The sequence below is a fragment of the Lynx canadensis genome, chromosome D3 (genome assembly GCF_007474595.2).
Source record: "Lynx canadensis isolate LIC74 chromosome D3, mLynCan4.pri.v2, whole genome shotgun sequence".
NCBI classification, from domain to species: domain Eukaryota; kingdom Metazoa; phylum Chordata; class Mammalia; order Carnivora; family Felidae; genus Lynx; species Lynx canadensis.
In genome coordinates, this window is record NC_044314.2 from 24,585,774 (window position 1) to 24,609,852 (window position 24,079).

General features: G+C 40.1%; 1 protein-coding gene across 1 annotated transcript in view; it reads left to right on the forward strand.

Moving 5' to 3' along the window:
• CFAP53 (cilia and flagella associated protein 53) overlaps positions 1–19,383 on the forward strand; it is a 37,224-nt gene extending 17,841 nt beyond the window's left edge. The window contains exons 5-9 of the mRNA XM_032595427.1: positions 2,675–2,978; positions 6,837–7,055; positions 13,861–14,077; positions 15,921–16,023; positions 18,987–19,383. Of these exons, the coding sequence (XP_032451318.1) occupies positions 2,675–2,978; positions 6,837–7,055; positions 13,861–14,077; positions 15,921–16,023; positions 18,987–19,215 (1,072 nt within the window). The 3' untranslated portion in view covers positions 19,216–19,383. The remainder of the gene's footprint in view (positions 1–2,674; positions 2,979–6,836; positions 7,056–13,860; positions 14,078–15,920; positions 16,024–18,986) is intronic.
• The last annotated feature ends 4,696 nt before the right edge of the window (positions 19,384–24,079 follow it).

Consider the following 24,079-nt stretch of genomic DNA (forward strand, 5'->3'; position numbering starts at 1 on the left):
TATCATTAATATAGATATACTGTCTGTAGATAAAAGTGACCATCCCTGAATCAAGTGTTCTCAAGGTTAAGAGAATAGGTGAATCATTAGGATGTAGGGAGGAAATATTTGATGTTTTTTTTTTTTTAATCTCATCTGTCCTTGGTTTTTTACTTTTTGCATATATTTAATAATTTATGTGATATAGTAACATAGTAATAATTGCATATGACTTATAAGTAATAATCCTACCTGTTTGTAGGTACATAGAATTTTTTTACTGAAAGGGATACATAATCAAAAAAGTTTGAAGACATATTGATCTAAAGAAATACTTGATATGGGCATCTTCATACAGTGTTAATTTATGATTTCTTGACAGCATACATCCTCAAATGCCTTACAATGTTTTTGTACTCTGATTTTATATTAAGGGAGGGAATTACCTTAAGGAAACGATCAGAGATAAGCAGAAAGAGCTACATTTAAGAATATTCATTATAGGGGCACGTGAGTGGCTCAGTAGGTTGAGCATCTGACTCTTGATTTCTGCTCAGGTTATTTTCTCACAGTTCATGAGATTGAACCCTGTGTTGGGATTTGCACTGACAGTGAGGGACCTGCTTGGGATTCTCTCTCACTGTGTCTCTCCCCACCTCCCCAGCTTGAGTGCTCGCTCGCTCTCTCTCTCTCTCTCTCTCTGTCTTCCAAAATAAATAAATAAACCTAAAAAAAAGAATATTCATTGCAACATTATAGTAAAAGTCAGAAGTAACCAATATGTTCATCAAATAAGGCAATTTTTAAATAAACTGATATATTATAGGCTCCAGCCTCTATTCCACAGCTTAATAAATTATAATAAAGTTTTGAGGTTAGGAATTACTTTTAAGAAGACTTCATGAAGAAACAGTCCCAATATAGTGTTAGGTGAGAAAATTAAGATATAAGGAGATACCAATATATGTATGTAGATATGCAGAATGACCCCAATTGTAGTAAAAATGCACATACAGAAGACTGGAAAGAAATATGCTAACATGCTAAAAGCAGTTGTGTTTGAGTAGTGGGATTAAGCATATTGTTAGTGTCTTCACACTTTTCTGTATTTTCCAGTTTTTCTGCATGTGTTAGTTGTGTAATTAGAAAGAGGTTTTCTTTTTAAGAAAAAAAAATATCATAAGTCATACTTGTTATTCTTAGGCTTCAGATTTTCATTAATTGAATAACTTTCCTGGAGTATAAGTCATAAGATTTGGAAGGACTTTAGTTAGTTGTCATGGTCAATTCTGATAGAATTTCACGGATGAATCCCAGACAGATGAGTTCATTTTTCAATGTTAAAATGTTTTGGTTTTTTTGATAATGTAACAATTTCAGCTTCTGGAATCTCTTTCAGCTTTTCGTAGAATGTAGGTAACTGCTAGTTGTCACTATTTTGCTAATAAGTGTGACTGTATATATAATCAATTTAACCAAGAATTATTTATTGGACATTGGGTAGGTAGTATGGGGCATATATTCCTGAAATGTATTCCTGAGTCCCAGCCCTCACAGAGATTCCTCTTTAGTTAGGGAAATGGGTCTAGTCTTTATCAAATGTTGAATGATACTCTACAGGGTCAATTTCTGTGGTATTGACCACTCTTGTAATTTTAGATATCATTCTTTCTTTCAGCCTTAGCAACTAAAATTCTTCAAAGTTCTTTACTGAGCCCATTCTCAAATTTTAGCTTCTTGATGTTGAATTTGATGAAATCAGGAAGACTTGATGTTTATAAACATTGCCTTGAATCAGAGGTTCTCAAACTTGGTTGTATGCCAGAAGTTCCTGAGGAGCTCTGAAAAAACATAGATGCCTGGGTGCTACCCCCAGATATTCTGATTTAACTAATCTTTGAGTATCAGGGGGAAGAAGTGGAGAGTAGAACTTTAAAGATACCTCTATGTAATTCTAAAGTGTAGGCAGTATTGAGTATCGCAGCCCTTAAATTAAAAATGGGCTCAATGAAGAACTTTTGAAGAAGTTTGAATTACCAAGAGTGAAAGAAAGGATGAGGTCTAAACACTTACTGAAAGAACATTTCTTCTGGAATGGTGACAGAAGCCTGGGTATGAAAAGGCAGCATTTGGGCTATTTTCCCAGCTCTGGCAGAACCCCCTTCAGTGACATGTATCCTGCCAGGAAGCCAGGGGCATTGGGTCAACTTCACCATGACATGCTGACCCTTAGCTCTTTCTATGGCATGCAGGGTCTCTTCCTACCAAAGCCTTAATCTATTTGTAATAGTGCAGGGATCCTTGCCTCTTCTGTTTCCTCTACAGTAGTAATAATAGTTACCATTTATTTAGCTTCTATTATTTACCAGATATTTTCATCCATTTTCTCTGATCCTTACCAGAACCTTGAAAAAGAGTTGTTTTACAGATAAAGAAACAGGCTCAGAGAGGTCTAGTTTTTGATCCAAGGTCACACAGAAATGTCAGCTCTCGGATTCAAAGCCTGCTCAGCCTGACTCCAATGCCTGTGTTTTGTCTATGACATCATGGTGCCTACGTCCCTGCCGCCCCTCACATGTCTCCTCGGCTCTAGGTCTTTCATTTTTCTTTCTCCAGTGTCTGTGCAGATGTGTGCCTAAATAGAGCCGTGTCTCATGGAAGGCTAACTTTTGCCTTTTTAAAATTCTCCTTTCAGGGAATGCTGCGAGGAACTCCGTGTTCACTTGTTTTGTGTCCATCAGAAGAAGGTGTGCGAGGAGCGGAAAGCACAGATAGCTTTTAATGAGGAACTGAAAAGACAGAAACTGGTGGAAGAACAAATGTTCTCAAAGCTCTGGGAGGAAGACCGATTAGCCAAGGAAAAACGAGAAGCCCAAGAGGCAAGGAGGCAGAAAGAGCTGGTGGAGAACACACGCCTGGGGCTGAATGCCCAGATCACCAGCATTAAGGCGCAAAGGCAGGCCGCGCAGCAGCTGAAGGAAGAGGAGGCGCGCTTTGTGGTGGGCCTTTTACAGTGCTTGTCACAAGATGATCTGCTCAGTGGGTGTTGGACATGGTTACATGCGGTTTGCCCAATGGCCTGGCTGCTTCACAGGGCCAGCAGACCATGGTTAGAGTCTGGGATTCCAAGGCCCAGTTAACAGTGCTGTCCCATTGCATTGGTCAAGTGACTTCACTACTGTGACTTGGGTTCTTTATCTAAAAAATGAGTCAGGAGCACGTGGGTGGCTCAGTTGGTTAAGTGTCCAACTTCAGCTCAGATCATGATCTCATGGTTCATGAGTTCAAGCCCTGCATGGGGCTTGCTGCTGTCAGTGTAGAGCCCGCTTCTGATCCTCTGTCCTTTTCTATCTGCTCTTCCCTGCTAATATACACATCTCTCTCAAATATAAACATTAAAAAATTAAAAATTAAAAAATTAAAAATGAGGCAAAAGACACTTGTCTTTGTTGTGAGGGTGAAATGTGAGAATCATGGGCAGTACCGTAGAGGGTAAGTGGCAGTTTGGCAACATTCCCCCATTCTTTGATATGGATAACTCCATAGGACTTCCATGACCTATGTAAAGCGTTATACAACAGCTACAGAGGCTCCCTTCACCCCAGTCACCAAAATCAATAATTTCAGGTCACTGCCCCTACTATATAGAAACTAGAGGGGCGCCTGGGTGGCTCAGTCAGTTGAGTGTCATACTTCGGCTCAGGTCATGATCTCATGGTCCATGAGTTTAGGCCCTGCGTGGGGCTCTGTGCTGACATCTCAGAGCCTGGAGCCTGCTTCGGATTCTGTATCTCCCTCTCTCTCTGCCCCTCCCGTGCTCATGTTCTGTCTCTCTCTCTCTCAAAAAGAAAAAAAAAGAGAAAGGTGTCACTGGAAATGTATGAAAGCATTAAAAAAAGTAGCAATTTTATACGTATATAGAGCTTCTAGCAACTGATACTTTAATACCACCAAATTTAGGAAGAAGGTATATTTTCCTGGGAAATCCCAAGTTCTGAGATTTGGAACCATAATCAATGTTAAAGGTAAGCTTTTTCAGAGCCCCTGAAAACCTTCCCTGGGTTTGAAACTGTTTTCTCTTAGAGAGTTTAGTGGAAGATGCCTAAATATTTTAGCTTCTCTAAGAAAATTCAAACTGCTTCTGTTCTGAGATATCAACACATTAGATATAGAAGGAGGTGTCTCAACATAATGACAATATATGACAAGCCCATAGCTAACATCATACTCAATGGTAAAAGGTTTTAAGCTTTTTCTATAAAATCAGAAAAAAAACAAGGGTACCCATTGTCACCACTCCTGTGCAACATAGTACTGGAAGTCCTTAACAGAGCACTTAGGTAAGAAAGAGAATAAAAGTCATCAGAATTGGAAAGGAAGAAGTAAAATGGTCTCTATTGCAGATGATAAGATTTTACATCCAGAAAATTCTAAAGATTGTACCCCAAAACCGTTAGATCTAATCAACAAATTCAGTAAAATTGCAGGATAAAAAATAAACATGCACAAAAAGTGCATTTGAAAGAACAAAATGGGAAATTAATATTGGTATAATACCTTCAATTAAAGTTATTCTTTATTTTGGGGCGCCTGGGTGGCTCAGTCGGTTGAGCATCTGACTTCAGCTCAGGTCACGATCTCGCGGTCCATGAGTTCGAGCCCCGCGTCGGGCTCTGGGCTGATGGCTCAGAGCCTGGAGCATGCTTCCAATTCTGTGTCTCCCTCTCTCTCTGCCCCTCCCCCGTTCATGCTCCGTCTCTCTCTGTCTCAAAAATAAATAAATGTTAAAAAAAAATTAAAAAAAAAATAAAGTTATTCTTTATTTAAATATAGTAAAACCTTTGGATTTCACCAGTTTCTACATGCACTCTTGGGGGGAAGGGATATGGTTCTAGAAATTTTATCACATGTATAGATTTTGTAAGTACTACCAAAATCAAGATACAGAACTGTTCCACCATTCAAAGAAACTCTTTTATTTTTTTGTAAGTTTTATTCATTTATTTTGAGAGAGAGCATGTGTACAGGTTGGGGGAAGAGCAGAGAGAGAGGGAAAGAGTGGGGGAGGGGGAGAGAGAGAGGGAGAGAATCCCAAGAAGGTTCCTGGCTGTCAGCACAGAGCCCAGTGCAGGGTTCAAACTCACAAACCTCAAGATCATGACCTGAGCAAAAATCAAGAGTTGGATACTTAACCAACTGAGCCACCCAGGTCCCCCTCAAAGAAACTCCTTTAAAGTTACTCCTGTATAGTCGTAACCTCCCTCAATCCTAACTCCTGGCAGCCACTGATATATTCTTTATCATTATCATTTTGTAATTTTGAGAATGTTATATAAATTTCACCCCTTTTAATGTTTTATTGTGAACATTTTCAAATGCACAGAAGAGTACAATGAATCCCTTCTCTACCCATCTCCCTGTTTTAGCAGCTGTGTAATTTTGCCACAGTGGTTTCTTCTACCTGCCCCCAACCCCACTCCATTTTTATGTTTTAAAACATAAATACCAGGAGGGTCATTTCCCCCTTAAATACATATCAAGTGTGCATCTCAACAAAGGACATTCCCTGACATGTGCCAATATCAGACCTAAAAAAGCTAACTGTGACTCCTTTTTATCATCTAAAATCAGCATCTAATTTCCATCACAGCCTAAATTATTTGATATTTAGAGAAGAATCCAAACATGGGTCTTATAGTCTCTTTAGAGGGAGTGACTGTTTCTTATTCAAGCCAGGGTGCATTTGAGATGGAAAGGATGCAATAAATTCATTACATCAGCACAATAGGTGTGTCATCAGAACCACCCCAGGGAAACCAAGACGTGGCCAACTGCTTTCAGATCTCTTAGTCTTGAACAGGTCTCTGCTGTCCCATCCCATCTCCCCCATGTCTCAGAGTCTGGGTTTGGCTGATTGCTTCCTCCCGGTGTAGTCAGACTTACTGTTAAAAAAAAAGTGTGTCCGGCTATTGCATTGGCTTTCATGTTTGATAGCCATTACTTTTCCTTAGGTGCTGCAGCTCAGTTTCACATTTTCGTTTGAACCTCACAATTCAGGATTTACTGTTCATGGCATTACTGGGAAAGTCTAGCCTATAACTCTCTCACAAACCAGGGATCATGGCGATCATGGCTGTTGTGAGTCTCGGTTAAATCACATTGGGAATTGTACACCATCCTCACTATTGCCACGTCGTCTCTTGTCCCAGCTGGGCAAGTACTTATCTATCCCTCTAGGACGGCTCAGCTGCCTCTGGCAGGAGGGCTAATGCTTCAGTTTTTACCACGTCCAGGCATTTTACCAAACCCACAATGCCCAACAGCATTGGTGCCCCAGTTGAAACTGCTTGATTGGCCAGGCAATTAAGCCCAGAGGGTTAGAAAGAGAAGAAAATAAGAGGAATGGGGGAATACTTTTAAAGGAGTATTTGTTATTGGTAATTTTGCATATGTTTAATTTTGTATATGCAGCTGATGTGCACATTTCCATTTTTGAGCTCCTATTGCTGCATAATAATAGATCCATATCCAGAAGTTGCAGGTGTATATAGAAAAGTCTGGAAAGCCAATACACTGAAATGTTGAGTGTGGTAGTGTGGGAGGGATACAAGGTTAAAAGTGATTTCTCTATATTTTTCTGCATTTTAAACTGTAAAACCGTTTATTATTTTATAATCACAGCACAAAGCCTTCTTGCTGACTCAGCAATGAAAAGGCAAGTTTTCTATCCTACAGAATAGTGGAATCCCACTAAATTCCAAGAAATCCTTGATTTTCATCTTTTAAGTGAAATGCTTGCACTTATTTGTTTTGTCCAACTGTATTGATACATTGTCTTCATTATTGTTTTACCTTAGGAAAATGACAAAGCACAGGTGAAACTTGAGAATGAACAGGATAAGCTAAAGAAACGAAAGACAAAACAGGAACTTAGGGCTGCTTTGCAAAAAGCGCTCCTAGAGAAGACAGAGCATACTCAGCAGGAATACAGAGAAGAGCAGGACTTGAACATGAAACTCGTGCAAAGGGCCCTTCAAAACTTACAGGAAGAGGCTGATAAAAAGAAGCAAAAAAAGGTAAGATATTTTATTCAGTGCCTACTATGTGCTAGATGAGATTCCTTGCTGAGCTTTTAGTCTTACAGGAGCCAGCCACATGTAGAATGAACCATACCCATGCTACTCTTTTTTTTTTTTTTGTATGTTGTTTTTTAGAGATAGAGAGCGCGCACGTGTTGGGGAGGGGCAGAGAGAGAGGGAGACACAGAATCTGAAGCAGGCTTCGGGCTCAGCTGTCAGCACAGAGCCCGACGTTGGGCTCAAATTCACGAGCCGTGAGATCATGGCCTGAGCTGAAGTCAGATGCTCAACCAACTGAGCCACCCATGCACCACCCATGTTACTTTTGAGTGTGGTTCACAAACCAACAGCATCAGCATCATCTGAGAAGATGTTAGAAAGAGAAATTCATAGGGTCCAGAATTAGAATCTCCGAATTGAAATCTTGGCAGGGGCAAGAAATCCGTTTTAACAAGCTCTGCCAGGGGATTCTGATGCTCACTGAATTTAGAGAACTCCTATAACGTGGTGTTGGGACTGTCATAGCAGGATGGGAGTGAAGGAAATGAGTGACTAAGTATGCTGGGAAGCTAGGGAGGACATCAATGAGAAAGTGGTATTCAAGGGACCTCAAAAGATAGGTAAAGTTTTGTCAAGCAGAGAGCAAGAGAAAAGCATTCCAGTATTCAGTATTCAGCTGTCTGTTTCTTTAAAACTTGTATTGAACTCTTGAGGGTGTTGTGCTTTTCCCATAAGTACTATTTTTTGTTCCTTTTTAAAAATTTTATATTTCAGAGTGGTTTTAGATTCAGAGCAAAATTGAGCAGAAGATATAGAAATTTCCCACGTACTCCCTCCTCCCACACATGTACAGTCTCTCCCATATCAATATCCCGCAACCAGAGTGGTACATTTGTTATCATCGATGAACCTATATCGACACGTCATTGTCCCCCAAAGCCCATAGTTTAAGTTAAGGTTTACTCTTGGTGTTGTACACTCTGTGGGTGTGAACAAATATAAAATGTCATGTATCTACCACGAAAGTATCATACAGAGTAATTTCACTAGCCTTAAAATCCTCTGTGCCCCCCTGTTCATTCCTCTCCCGACTCCAAACCCTTGGAAACCACTGATCTTTTTACGGTCTCCACAGTTTTGCCTTTTCCAGAATGTCATAAAGTTGGAATCACATAGTACGTTGCCTTTTTAGATTTGTTTATTTCACCAAGTAATAGGCATTTAAGTTTCCCCTATATCTTTTCATGGCTCGATAGCTCATGTCCTTTTAACTCTGAATAACATAACATTGTGTGGTTGTACCAGTTTATCCAGCTACGTACTGAAGTATATCCTTGGTTGCTTCTGAGTTTTACTGATTGTGACTAAAGCTGCTGTACATGCCTGTGTGCAGGTTTTTGTATGGCTGTAAGTTTTCAACTCATTTGGGTAAATACCAAGGAGCGTAGTTGCTGGGTCATATGGTAGGAGTATGTTTAGTTTTGTAAGAAACTGCCAAATTGTCTTCCAAAGTGGCTGTGCCATTTTGCATGCCCACGTTGTTCAGGGTCAACTATACACACTAGAGGCCTGGCTCAGGGCAGAACTGCAAGTATGGGCTCTACTGCTAGTTGAGGCAGATCTCAGTGAGCTCCACTGGGTCAGTAGGGGTGCACCTTGCAAAGGAATGTGGGGTGTCCTCCACTGAGCTTAGAATCACTGTAACTTGGGCTTGGGCTTCTGTGTCTAATAGAGCCAGGAGTGTCTTGTTATTGCATTTGTCCCAGTGGACCACCAGAGTTGTAAATGGGCGATTGTGCAGGCAGCAGTCGCTGCCAAGTCCCTAGCGTAATTCTCTGGGAAACTGCCAAGCCTGCAGGTCAGGGGAGTTGTTTGGGAAAGAGAGAGCCTTGGGACTCTCTGAAGGCCTTTGAGCCATTAGGATTGGGCTCTGTAGTGAGATAGTCACTTGTTTTAAAGACAGGAGCTTACTTCATGGTTGTCACAATATAAGATCATTGGGCACCCCCAATTGGGGGAGCTGCCAGTAGAAGGCCTCCTGCTATTTGAAATGTCCCAGACATTGTTTCCTGACAGCTTTGGCATGGGAGCTCCAGGCCCAGGAGGTGTGACGTGGGTTGCAGAGCCTGGCACCTGAAGGCTGGCTTGGGGGCTGTGGGCTGCCTTGGTACCGTAAAATCTGGTAGTCTGGGTAAGTGTCTCTTTCACAGTGTGGCTATCAAGTCTACTCCTTCCAGTGACTCCTAAATAGTATGGGAGGTCCCTACAAAGTGGAGGAACATGGCCTTGTAATTTTGGAGGAGGGTTCCCTGTAAAAAGAATTCTCTGGATTTGGGGAGAATTGGGACCTCTTCAAGATTGGAGATGAAATCTGGGTCATCTGGTTGCTATATTCAGAGAAGTGATAGACCCATTGGACCATACCAGTCTTACCAAGGAGTCAGGCCCCATCTAGTGTGTTCCGCTGGCTTTGAGCCTTTGTGGTAATAAGTATAATAGAAGGGTGAGGTCAGCTCCACACCATAAAAATCCAAGCAAGCAATGGAAGGGATTCTCCCTCGATCTTTAGAGCTGGTGCCTTAGGGTTTGGACTGCCTCGACATTGGAATCCTTGATTATGGTGTTTCCCTTTCCCAGGTGGAAGGCTAGAGGGGCCCTGCATTTGGGTATTTCCCTTCTCCCAGGTCGGTTAACTGGGATAAAACCCCAGCAGTTTAGGCTCTGGTTAAATAGTTTCTCCTGAGAACAACCTGAGAATAGAATGCTCTGGTGTATTTCAAAATGATTCCTTTTCTCCTCCCTCTGCGAGAAACATGAGAGGATTTTTCTGTGATTTTCACTATGAGAACCTGGTAGAGCTTCAGGAGGTAAAACTCAAGAAAGTGTGGTCTCCCGCACTCCTCAATGACTGGGCCCCCTTAGAGTTTTTAACTCTTAGAGGTGTCCACACTAAGCCTCCAGAAATTCATCAATTACAGGTTCTCCTACCCGAGCACTGGTTCCCACAGATTTTTGCTCAGGGGTTTCCACTGTGGTAAGTTGTGATTCTTTGTATTTACCTGTATGTTTCTCTAATTTGGGGCAATGGTTTGCCCTGTGACCTTGCTTCTCTTATGGATCTAAGGTTAGTTCTTGATTTAAGTTTGTAAGCTTTTTCCTTGATGTTAGGATGACAGAGTTGCAACTTCTAAGCTCCTGACATGCCAGACTGGAAACCAGAAGTCTGCTACTATTTTTTAAATTATACTTTTTTATTTGGGGATAATTTTAGATTCACATGCAGTTGAAAGAAATAAACAGAGAGATGCTATGTACCCTTTATTTAGTTTCTCTCAATGATGCCTTGAAAACCTGTAGTCTAGTATCACAGTCAGGATACTGACACTGAACTGTCAAGATACAGAACATCCCCATCACCACAAGGATTCTTCATGTTTCCTTTTTATCTGTTCTCCATTTCCCTAATTTTGTCATTTCAAGAGTGTTATGTAAATGGAATCATATAGTGTGTAACATTTTAGGATTGACATTTTCCTTCAGCGTAACTCTGGAGATTCATCCAGGTTTTTGCATGTATCAGTAGTGTGTTTATTTTTATTGTTGAGGAGTATTCATGCTATGACTGCACCACAGTCTGTTTTTACCATTTGCCTGTTAAAGGTCATCTGAGTTGTTTCCAGCTTACGGCTATTATGAGTAAAGCTCCTGTAGTCATTCATGTACAGGTTTTTTATGTGAGCACAAATTTTTGTTTCTCTGGGAAAATGCCCTGAAGGGCAATTGTAATTGCACGTTCAGTTTTTTAAGAAACTGCCAAACTGTTTTTCAGAGTAGCTTTACCATCCCACCAATAATGTACATTCCTACTAACAATGAATGAATAATTCAGTCTCTCTACATCCTTGCCAACATTTGATGGTGTTATTGGTTTTTTACTTTAACCATACTGATAGATGTATAGTGGTATCTCATTGTTTTTACATTTTATAGTTCCATAATAACTATGATGTCAATCAACTTTTCACATGCTCATTTGCTATCTGTATTTCCTCTTCAGTGAAATGTTTTCTCATAATTCTTGCCCATTTTCTAATTGGATTATTTGATTTCTTTTTTTTTTTCTCTTGAGTTTTTATTCTCCATTTGATCTCCATAGATCATTTTATTTTGTTTTTTAATAGCTTCATTAAGGTAAGTCATATAACATATGATTTGCCCATTTAAAACATATATTTTAGTGGTTTTTGGTATATTCACAGATATGTACAACCATTCACAGTCAATTTTAGAACTTTTTTATTGTCTTACTATTCCCTCTTCCCCACCCCCTACCCCCATTCCTAAGCAACTACTAATATATTTTCTGTCTCTATAGATTTGCTATTCTGGACTTTAATATGGATACAATTATATATTCTGTGACTTTTTGACTGGCATCTTTCATTTAGCACAATGTTTCAAGGTTTATCCATGTTGTAACATGTATGAGTACTTCATTCTTTTATGCGGCTGAATAGTACTCCATTGTATGGATATACCACATTTCCTTTATCCATTTGTCAGTCTATGGACATTTGATTTGTTTGCAGTTTTGGGCTATTATGAATAATGCTACTGTAATCTTGTGTACATTTTTGTTTGGACATAGGTTTTTTTATCTTTTTTCCCCCCTCTTAGGTATATACCTAGGAGTGGAATTAATGAGTCCTAGGGTAACTTTATGTTTAAGTTTCTGAGTACTTGCCAAATTGTTTTCCAAAGTGGCTTTACCATTTTTGTTCTCACTAGCAGTGTGAGAAGGTTTTGATTTCTCCACATGCTTGTTAACATTTGTTATTGTTTGTCTTTTTTTATTTTAACCATCCTAGTGTGTTTAAAGTAATCGTTTTTGTGGCTTTGAGGTGCATTTCTCTAATGACTAATGATGTTCAGCCTCTTTTTCTGTGCTTATTGACCATTTGTATATCTTTCTAGAGAAATCTATTTGAATCCATTTGAAATTTCAAGAAAACAATTCCAGTCATTTCCCCAATTTTTAATTGGGTTATTTGTCTTTATTATTGAGTTGTTATAGTTCTTTATATGTTCTAGATACAAGTCCCTTACACATAAGTTGTGTATATGTATATACACACACACACACACACATATATATATATATACACACACACACACATATATATATACAACCCACAGAATAAAAAATATATATATAAATATATAAAATATATATATATTTTTTTATTCTGTGGGTTGTAGTTTCACTTTTAAGGGATGGTATCCCTTGAAGTCCCAAGTCCAATTCATCTATATTTTGTTTTGTTGCATGTGCTTTTGGTGCCCTATCTAAAAATCTGTTCCTAAACCAAGGTCAAGAAGATAGTGGTCCTATGTTTTCTTCTTAGAGTTTTATAGGTTTAGCTCTCACATTTAGGCCTTTGATCCATTTTGAGTTAAATTTTGTATATGGTGTGAGGTAGGGGTCCAACATCATTCCTTTGCATGTAGATATCCAATTGTTCTAGCACCATTTGTTGAAGAGACTATTCTTCCCCTATCGAACTGTCTTGGTACACTTGTCAAAATCAATTGAGAGTGAATGTGAGGGTTTATCTCTGAACTCTCAGTTCTGTTTGATTAATCTACATGTCCATCCTTAGGCCAGTGTCACATATCTATTTGTCTTGATCACTGTAGCTTTTGTGGTAAGTTTGAGAGGAAATGTGAATCCTCCACCTTTGTTCCTTTTCAAATTATTTTGGCTTTTCTGGCTCTCTTGCATTTTCATATGAATTTAGAAGCAACTTGTTGATTTCTGCGTAGAAGCTATTTGGGATTTTGATAGGGATTATTTTGAATCTGTAGACCAAATGTAGACTATTGCCATTTTAATAACATTGCCTTCTGATCCATGAATGTAGGATGTCTTTCCACTTATTATTTCAATTTCTTAGTTTTCAGAGTATACGTTTTGCACTTCTTTTGTTAAATTTATTCCCACATATGAGACTATGAATGCAAATGCATTCTGAGGGTACAGTTCAGACCTTGCTAGCCCCCCCTCAGATCTATGATATTCTCAAAAGAGATCAGACCAGAGACTAGATAGAACAGCACAAATATAATACCATGAACAACAGAGAAGCCAACTAAAATGCCAGCATAATAAAGCCCAGTTTGAAGCCTTAGCTGCACGTTAAAATCACTTGGGGAACTTTGTTCATTAGACAAGAATCTCTCAGGATGAGATTCAGTCCTTGGTACTTTTTTAAGCTCCCAGCTGATTCCACAGTATATCTAAGGCTGAGAATGTCTGTCACAAAGCATCAAGTGACTCGGCTTCTAGTCAGAGACTGTGCCATCATAGTGGTAATGACTTACTTTGTTTATCAGGTTACAATTTCATAACCTACATAAATGAAAAGCTGTATAATTGAAAATTATCTGGGAACTGCTTTGAAAAATACTTTGGGAATGTGTTTGAAGTAACTTGTTTAAAAATGTATTATAAAGCACAGGTATAAAGAATAGTACAATAAAACCCTCCTGTGTCCTTTACTTAACTTCAATAACCACCAACTACTGGCCATTCTGTATTTCATCTGTGCCCCACCCATTCCCTACCACCATCCCTGGATATTTCGAAATGAACCCTAGACATAATATTTCATCTGTAAATGTGTCAATATGTAGTTCTAAAAGGTTGGGATTGTAGCTTTAAAATATTGTTTTAAAACTTAATTTTCCACACCATATCACATCTACATGTTTGACTACATGAGGTAATCTTTCTGTTGTGTAGGAAGAGATGGCAAGAGAACAGGAAATATATCGTCGATATGTGGCACAGAGGCGTGAGGAGGAAAGAGCTCAGGAGAAAGAATTGGACAGAATATTAGAGGCAGAGAAGGAAAAGAAGTTGGCTGAGAAGGACAAGGAGCTGAGACTTGAAAAGGAGGCAAGGAGACAACTTGTGAATGAGGTCATGTGTACAAGAAAACTTCAAGTTCAAGAAAAATGTAAGGAAATGAACTATAATAATAATATAGTGGGGCCTTAATTCAACTTAAACAGCAACCAAAAAATTTATTAAGTAGGTACTATACGTAAAATGATATGAGGATTAAGGCAAGACCCCTGCCTTGGAGAACTTATCTAATTTAGTACATGGAGTATAAACATACGAAGAGTTTTATATCCTAGCAGATTCTAAGTAGTCATGTGGGAGATGTTTCAAGGTTAAAGGAACAGTATGTCTATTGAATGGTCTGTGTGCCTTAGTGATTATAAAGGAGAATGAGGAGGTAGGGCACAGCACGCATACATACCCCTCCTCCCTTTTATCTGTCCTTCTTTTCTTTCTGCAGGTGTCTCTGTACCTTCATATCTGAATACCTTTACTTGGTAGTCTTCCCTGTCTATGATGTTTCTGATCTTGAGAAATCCTGGAGATCCTTCAAGACCAGCTCAAATGTCTCATTCCTCAAATATGTCCCCTTATTCATAATAAATCCTCTTTCTGGGACTCTCCCTGTGGCTTGCTCAATCTCTGTCTTAGCACGCCTTTGTATGCCCTCAGCTCCAAACAGTGCTTGGTCACAAAAGGAAATATCTGTTGAGAGGGTGAACAGCCACCTCCAGATTTCCATCATTCCATGTCCAGCCCAATGAACCGGAGAGGCAGTAGATGGACACATTTACCATTTGGGCACCACTAGACTCCACACTAGTTGTCTTTGCAGGAGAAAGCTCATCTTGGTTCCACTAATTGATTCTCCACTCCATGAATTATAACAGCCATTGAAAATTATTAGGCCCATGTTGGGTGGAGTTGTAAGAAAATTAGAAGAAAGCTTATAAGCTAAAACGATTTCCGTGTTTACCCATGATAAATGTTTTAAAAGCTATTGAGGCAACATGGAAAATTTAAGTATTTGGGGCCATTTTTAAACAAATAAACAAAATCAACCATAATTCTACCACCCAGTGATAGCTACTATTCACAACTTCATGTATTTCCTTCCCGTATTATTACTATGTATATCATTTCCCTTCACAAGGTAGGATCATGTTGAATATATTGTTTTAGAGCCAGCCTTTTCCACCTATAAACATTTTTCCAGGTCATATTTCTTCAATTATAGAATTTGTAATGTTGCCTAGAAATCCATTATAAAAATGGGCCATAATTTATTTTACCTAAACACAACTAATGGACCTTCAGATTGTCTTGAATCTTTTTACTACTATTTTAGCATTGCAGGTTACTATCTCTGTACATAGTTCTTTTTGGCTCATGTATGATTATTTAAGATAAGTTCCTGTAAATGGATTTGGGGGCCAAAGATACATACATTTCAGATGTATATTTCCCAATTGTATTTATTCTTCTGTGAACTCTGTTTTCTTTGTCGTTTCCCCCCCTTACTGGATGCTTATGTTTTTAAAATTTAATTTACAAAAGCCTTATATATTATATACTAAGGCTTTTTCCAATATTTTGTCATAAATAAACTCTCATTGACATAAATGATAATAGAACTGTTTGTCCTCAAGAAGAAAAGGGTGAGAAGTGTTCTGACAGTGGTAACCTGGTTTGAAAAGGCTGATCATAGATTTGCAATGAAAAATGGTTAAGAAAAAAATATGTGTAGATCACAGCACATTCAAACCTAAACCCTCTTCTTCCCTTGATGAAGATGACTGACTACTTGATAAGATGACTACTTATTGACCTAAGATGTAGTCAGTGAGTGTAAGCTCTGCCTCTCTAAAGACAGGATGGCATTGATGCCCAGAGGGATGGCAGCAAGTCTTGTCTGAAGAAGGTCGTTTAGCAAAAATTACTTTTGTCTTTCTCAGTGCAACGAAAGGCAAAAGAACAGGAAGAGCGTGTTATGGAACAGGAACGTATAAATGAAGGTCTTAAAGAGCTTAATCGTGAAGAGAAGGAGAATTTTGCAAGGTATGATTTTGTTTTCTTTATTACTGTTTACTACCTAAAAAAAAGGCAGATTTTTAGCATGGAAAGAGGACAATGTGCCGTTATTCATGCATTATTGACATTTTTTTAACATCAGTATTAAATTTGTCTTAAAAGCTCAAGTCGGTTTACAGAATTTCATATAGAAATAAGCACCAGCCATCTTGGTAAAATTAAATTTTATTGCTATTGTGTATATTGTGATTATAGACATTAGATATTAAACTGGACAAACATCTTAAAAAATAAAATACATTAGAAACAATTTTTTAAAAATAGGCCCCAACATTAAATCCTAATGAAATAACAAGAAGACTATTCTCCCCCATGAAACAAACCCTGAAACACAGTGTGGCTTCATTAGTTGGATTAGCAGAAATGGCTTATGGGGATAGCAGTCCATGCAAAATGTCCTCAGGAGAATTTTTGCAGCTTCACTGGATGGGAAAACTGAAGTGTTCTAGGCACTTTGGGAAATACCAGTGCCTTCCTTTGCTAAGTGGCCCTCTGATCACCACAATCAGGCTGTGGTGGAGGAAACAGACAGATAGATGCCTCCTTGCAGCATTTCTTGGACCATAGCATAACCTTTCACTGATGACCAAGATACCCAACTCAGGTGACCAGTGTGGTGGAGGAAGATTTGGCTCTTCTAATTGCTGGTCACCCTTCCTGTCCCTTGGGCCTGTCCGCTGACTTACACACTCACTTGATGCATAGAAATAAGCTCTTTTCACTCTAGAAAGACTGTGGTTTATGTACCTGAACCTATTGTTAGTTTGGGGGTACTCACTTTAATATCTGGCCTACCCTACGGACTTCCTGCTACTGCCTCTGTTCTGGAGGTCTTCTCATTTTTAAAAAGTTTATTGTTGGAGATGTGAGGGGACTTGACAAATAGAAACTTTCTTCCCTGCCCAACTTCTGAATCAGCTGAGAGAGAAGAAAAACAAGTGTATATGGAAGGTGTCACAGCTACCTATTGGTGCATAATAAAATAACCCCAAAATTTGTGGCTTAAAGTGAGTTATGATTATCTCTCATGATTGGTTGACAAGGCTCAGCTAGGTGGTTCTTGCTTAGGGTCCCTCATGTGGTTCAAGTCAGTTGTTGGACGGGGCTGCATTCATCTGAAGGCTCAACTGCCCTGGACTCCTCCAGTATCTTCTCATATACCTGGCAGTGTATGTTGGGTTGGGGAGCTCATCAGTATTATCACCCAGAACACCTTCATGTGGCCTCTCCATGTGCTTGGGCTTCTCCCAGTATGGTGGTTGGTTCCGACAGGGAGAGTTCCAATAGTGAGCATTCCAGTAGCCAGGAGGGGAAGCTGCCAAGCCAGGTAAGGGCTATGCCTAGAACTGACATAGCATCACTTTTGTCATATTCATATGACACTGGTCATTTTATGTCACTGGTCATAAAAATTGTCACTGGGCCTATGCAGATTCAAGGGGATGGAGACATAAGCCCTACCTCTTGATAAGCATATGGAGGGGAGCTATCACTGTAACCATCTTTAGAAAATGGAATCTGCCACAGAGGCTTATGCATCTTTATTTTATGATAAAAGCTTCATTTCTGATAAAAGCTGATAAAAAATGTGGCTTATAGATTATAAAATGGCATGAGCACTATGGAGAAAAGTAGGAAGTTTCCTCAAAAAATTAACAATAGAACTACCTTGTGATCGAGCAATCCCACTTGTGGGTATATATCCAAAATAATTGAAAGCAGGACCTTGAAGAGCTACTTGCACAGCTGTGTTTATAGCAGCACTGTTCACAATAGCCAGGAAGTGGAAATAACCCTAATGTCCACTAACAGATGAATGGATGAACCAGATGTGATATATATGTACAATGGAATATTATTCAGCCTTCAGAAGGAAGAAAATCCTGTCAGATGTCACTGCATGGATGAGAACCTTGAGGACACTATGCTAAGTGAGATAAGCCAGTCACAAAAAGACAAATACTATGATTTTGCTTATACAAGATATCTAGAGTATTTGAATTCTGCACGGCAAATAGAATGGTGGTTGCCAGAGGCTGGTGGGAGGGGGAGAGAAGGAGCTATTGTTGTTTAATGGGTATAGAGTTTCAGATTTGCAAGATGAAAACATCCCGGAGATCTGATTCACAACAATGTGAATGTACTTAACACTGCTGAACTATTACACTTAAAAATTGTTAAATGGTCAATTTTACATTATGTGGTTTTTACCATAGTAAAAAAAAATCACACTATAAAATTTAATATGTGGTTTATATGTTTAAAATGTGGCTTGTATGTGGAAGAAATTATCTAGTTAATACTGAACAGAATGAGGCACGTTTACCTACCCAGTCACCAGCAGTACCAGACCAGTGCAGGTCTCTCCAGCAGAAAGCAGGGGAGAAAACAGGCAGACTAGCCTGTTCCGGTGTTACCATTAGCAAAGTCACTTCTTGGGGCACCCTGGTGGTTCAATCAATTAAGCGTCCAACTCTTGATTTTGGCTCCAGTCATGATCTCACAGTTCATGTGATGGAGTACCGGTGTTGGGTTCCGTGCTGACGGCGTGGAGCCTACTTGGGATTCTCTCTTCTCTTCTCTCTGTCTCTGTCTCTCTCTCTCAAAATAAATAAATAAACATTAAAAAAGAAAAGTCACTTCTTCCTTGGGGAAGAGTGGAAGAAGAGATGGAGAGAGGCCAAGGACTCGCTCCAGATAGCAGGAAATATTCTGAGTGAACCAAATCAATATTTGTTCTATGTCTAGCTTAATTATTATTGTGTAATAAACACATTATTGAATTTTCCATCTATTTCTTCCCCTCTCACCCTGATTTTCACAAATTATTTTAATCTGACTTCAAAAATTCCGTTTTAATTGTAATGCCTTAAGTGAATCCAAATGCTTACCGTTTGTAATTCTGTACTTTAACATTTCTAATATCTTAGACGTTCCAGTTTGGCCCAGGAGTACAGGAAGCAACTTCAGATGCAAATGTCCTACCAGCAGCAGGCCCGGGAAGCAGAGAAGGAAGAGGAACGCAGAGAGTTTGAAGCAGGGATGGCAGCAAACAAGATTTGCCAGGACAAGATCCGGGAGATCCTATCGGTCCATCCCGTGCTGCCCCGAAACATTCATCCCATGCGGAGGGCGTGCCCTGATAAGCTCCCACCATAGTCTCACAGATGTTAATATATTTTTTCTCAATCTTTTAATGTTTTTAACTACAGTATGAGTTCCTTTCAACTCACAGATAAACTGTCCTTTATTTCTGAGTTTGCATAATTCCACATAATGTTATTCCTTCAAATTAAACTTCATGCCTTTTTTTTGGGCTTTATAGACTTTCAAGTCTGAATGAGCTATTTCCTATCACACAGTTACTTTCCTGACTTATCCCCATGCCTCTGTTTCCTATTCATTTATTAATAGCTACACTTTCTTTCCCCCATTCTCTTGCCTCCTTTCTCTTTTGTCTCATATACATAACTCACCATATCAACAGGGCAGAGCTGGGCCTAGGAACCACTTTCATAAGCCCACTTATTTAGATATTACACAAATATGTACCGTCCATGTGCCAGGCACTATTCTGGTTCTGGGACTTTAGCAAGAACAGAACAAACCCCTTGCTTTTGTGGAGCTTACTTCCTGGTGGAAGAAACCAGGCGATGTGTTAAGTGTTATAAAGTAGGAAATGGCAAGAGTGCTCAAAGATCAGTTTGAGCAGCTGATACTTGAATGAACCACCCATATGGTTATCTGAGGGAAAACATCCCAGGCAGAGGAAAGAGCCAATGCAAGGGCCCTGGGGCAGAAATCTGCTTAGTGCATTTGAGACATAGAGTGGAGTGAGTGAGGAGAGAGTGGTAAGTGGTTGAAGATTAATCAGAAAGAAGGGGCCAGATGATGTAAGGCCTTGGAGCCATGGTAAAGACTGGCTTTTACTTGGCTGTGAAAAGCTGTTACAGGGTTTTGAGCAGAAGAGTAACATAGGATGTAAGAGGGTTGCTGGCTGCTGTGTTGAGAACAGACTTTAGACAAAACAGACAAGAACAGACTCAGTTAAGGAGGGATCACAATAACCCAGGTAAGAGGTGGTGATAGCATGGTAGCCAGCCTCCAAGATGGCCCCTAATGATCCTCTCCCCTGTATTTCTGCCCTTGTATAGTCTCCTTCCACCCTGAACCATGGCTACCCTGTGTGACAAAGTGTTATAGGATCTTCTAGAAAGTCTCCTTAAAAGAGAAGGGAAGGAATTTTTGGAATGGTCGAGTAAGGGGCTCTGGAAATCCTCTCCCAAAATGCAATGATAAAATGGACACCGTTGTCAAAAAGAGCCATTTCAGGCCTGGAAATTGACCAAAGGCATGCAACAGATTGAGAAGCATTTATTCAAGAAAATCTACTAAACCTTGGTAAGAATGGTGAGAATCTATGGCATTTTAGCCTGGAGCTGCTGCCATATCTCCCTCAGCTACGTGAGGCAATGGTTCTACCAAGGCAGGGCATGGTATGAGGACCTGCAGCCTCGCTGCCAGATGACGCTGACTTGATTAGGAGCAGAATTTGGAAAAAAAATCCATGCTTGGGGATTGTCAAAATAATAGTGATTTTTTAAAAAAATATTTTTAGAGTGTGAGTGGAGGAGAGAGGCAGACAGAGAGAGAGAGAGAGAGAGAGAGAGAGAGAGAGAGAGAATCTTAAGTAGGCTCCATGCTGTCAGTGTAGATCCTGATTGTGGGGCTCAATCCCATGACCCTGGGATCATGACCTGAGCTGAAATCGGGACTTGGATGCCCAACGGACTGAGCCACCCAGGAGCCCCAAAATAATAGTGGTTATAGTGGCAGTCAGGGAAGGCCAACATCACAGCTAACCTGAGGTTGTGATACTGATTGGGACAAGCAACAGACAGACCAGCCAGAAATTTAGAGGAAGATTTGGGGAACATGACAGCCATAATGGACTTTGATGTTTGAATGGGCTTCCATATATTCTTGGTAGTCTGGAAGGCTGTATGGGCATAAAGCTATATGCTTGCTCACGAAAGACCTGAATAGGTCCTAGTAGTCTATGGATCCTTGGCCAAATGTAAGGTCTTGAACATACAGAAGGTAAAAGTTGGGGCAGATTTGCAAATGGCCTAAACTTTAAATGAGTTCCCTAACCTTCTATCAGATCTATCAGCAAAAGGTGCAAACCTTACAAGTTTAATCACTCACTGAGTAGTAAGCTATAGTGACCCAGGGCCACCCCTAGAAAGCCAGCCTTAAAAATAAAACAGGAATTAAAAAAATAAGCAGACATCAGCGCTATCTAGCCAGGTTGTATAAAGGTTTAAATGCAGAATGTGTATGTAATTTGATTAACTATAGAGTGTTACAGACATGTGGGTATTAGTATCAGACTCATCCCCCCCATGCGAGGGTTCTCTCCTCGTTCTCTCATTTGTGTCCACCTTGCTCTTTTTGCACTCTTCCATTAATAGGGAGGTTCAGGGGCGTCTGGGTGGCTCAGTCAGTTAAGCGTCTGACTTTGGTTTGGGTCATGATCTCACAGCTTGTGAGTTGGAGCCCCGCATTGGACTCTGGGCTGACAGCTCGGAGCCTGGAGCCTGGAGCCTGCTTCGGATTCTGTGTCTCCCTCTCTCTCTCTGCCCCTCCCCCGCTCACCCTCTGTCTCTCTCTCTCTCAAAAAATAAACATTAAAAAAATTTTTAAATTAAAAAAAATAGGGAGGTTCTTTATATCAGACTGAAATCTATCTCCTCAAGGAGGTGTTTGCAAAACATATATCCAACAAAGGACTCATTTCCAGAATATATAAACAGCTGCTACAATAAGAAAAAGATAACTCAGTAGAAAAAAAATGGACAAAAGACTTGTACTGACACTTCACAAAGAGAATAAGAAAATGGGTAATAAACAGGGAGGTGCTCAATGGAAGTAAAATTAAAACCACCATGAATCTACACACTCAGCGAAATAGGTAAAATGAGAAAGACAAGCAAACAAGTATTGGAGAGAATATCAAGCAACGGAACTCTCCTACACTGATGTTAAGAATATAAATTTTAGGGGCGCCTGGGTGGCGCAGTCGGTTAAGCGTCCGACTTCAGCCAGGTCACGATCTCGCGGTCCGTGAGTTCCAGCCCCGCGTCGGGCTCTGGGCTGATGGCTCAGAGCCTGGAGCCTGTTTCCGATTCTGTGTCTCCCTCTCTCTCTGCCCCTCCCCCGTTCATGCTCTGTCTCTCTCTGTCCCAAAAATAAATAAACGTTGAAAAAAAAATTTAAAAAAAAGAATATAAATGTTAAGGGGGCGCTTGGGTGGCTCAGTTGGTTAAGTGTACGACTTCAGCTCAGGTCATGATCTCATGGTTCATGGAACAGAGCCCTGCATTGGGCTCTTGTGCTGACAGCTCAGAGCCTGGAGCCTACTTTGGATTCTGTGTCTCCCTCTCTCTCTGCCCCTTCTCCCACTCACACTCTCTCTCTTTCTCAAAAATAAACGTTAAAAAATATATATAAATTTTAGGGGCGCCTGGGTGTCTCAGTCGGTTGAGTGTCTGACTCTTGATCTTGGCTCAAGTTACGGTCTTGTGGTTAATGGTATCAAGCCCTGCACCGGGCTCTGCACTGACAGCACAGAGCTTTCTTGAGATTTTCTCTCTTTCTCTCTCTGCCCCTCCCCTGCTCTCTCTCCCCCCAAAAAAACATAAAAAAAAAAAAAAAAGATTGTTCATATAAGCACTATTCATAACAGCCCAAATTAGAAGTAGCCCAAATGCCATCCAGAGTAGAATGGAAAACTATACACAATGGAAATGAATGAACTTTGCTGCATGCAACAGCATTGATTAGCCTCACAGACATAATGAACAAAATAAGTCAGATATGTGCTATGATGTTCCACTTATGAAAAACTCAGAAGCAGGTAAAACTAAGTTTTGGTATTATAAATCAGGTGATTACCCTTTTGGGGAGAGTGCCTGGAGAGGGACTTCTGGGTATTATTACTGTTCTGTTTCTTGATTTTTGGGTGGCGGTTATTCAGTGTGTTCACCTTGAGAAAATTCTTCAAGCTGTACATTTAAGATTTGTGCAGTTTTCTATATGTGTGCTGGGCTTCCATTAAGAGTTTAAAGGGGCGCCTGGGTGGCGCAGTCGGTTAAGCGTCCGACTTCAGCCAGGTCACGATCTTGCGGTGCGTGAGTTCGAGCCCCGCGTCAGGCTCTGGGCTGATGGCTCAGAGCCTGGAGCCTGTTTCCGATTCTGTGTCTCCCTCTTTCTCTGCCCCTCCCCCGTTCATGCTCTGTCTCTCTCTGTCCCAAAAATAAATAAACGTTAAAAAAAAAAAATTAAAAAAAAAAAAAAGAGTTTAAAAACAACCAACCTTCCTGAAATAGCTACCATTGGTGATAGTGCTGCTTTCTGGATCTTTACAAACTGGATCTAATATTTGGAGACTACTATCCTGTCTCTTGCCATTCTCCAGGTAAACATCTCTCATTGGTCTATGCACTGCAGACCCTTCATCATCAGCTTGCCCTCTAGTGGTCACTGGACATTTTCCCAGATTTATATTAAAACAGGATGTTCAGAACTAGATAAAATCAGTCCAGAAGAGGTCTGCAGAGACCAATACAGTGGGACCATCACTTCCTGTAATCGGCACATTATACTTCATTTAATGCAGTCCACAGTTGAGTGCCCACATTCCAGTCACAATTGTAAAAATGTGGGCATAATTGTCTTGTCCTTGGCAGGCCCTGCCTTTTTATTATAAACAATAAGAAGCTAGAAAGGGGAGAGGCTAGAGATTGAGCTGTGTGTAAACCTTTGAATAGCAATGTCTGATGTTCGGAAAGCTCCAGTTGGGGAACACAGGTGGGGAGGGTGGCACACCCAGAGAAGGCATGGACCCTCTGCCTTCCCCATACTTAGCTCTACCTGGCTACTCTGTTTGGCTGTTCCTGAGTTAAATCCTTTATAACAAATCAGCAAATATAAAGAGTGTTCTTGAGTTCTGTGAGCTGTT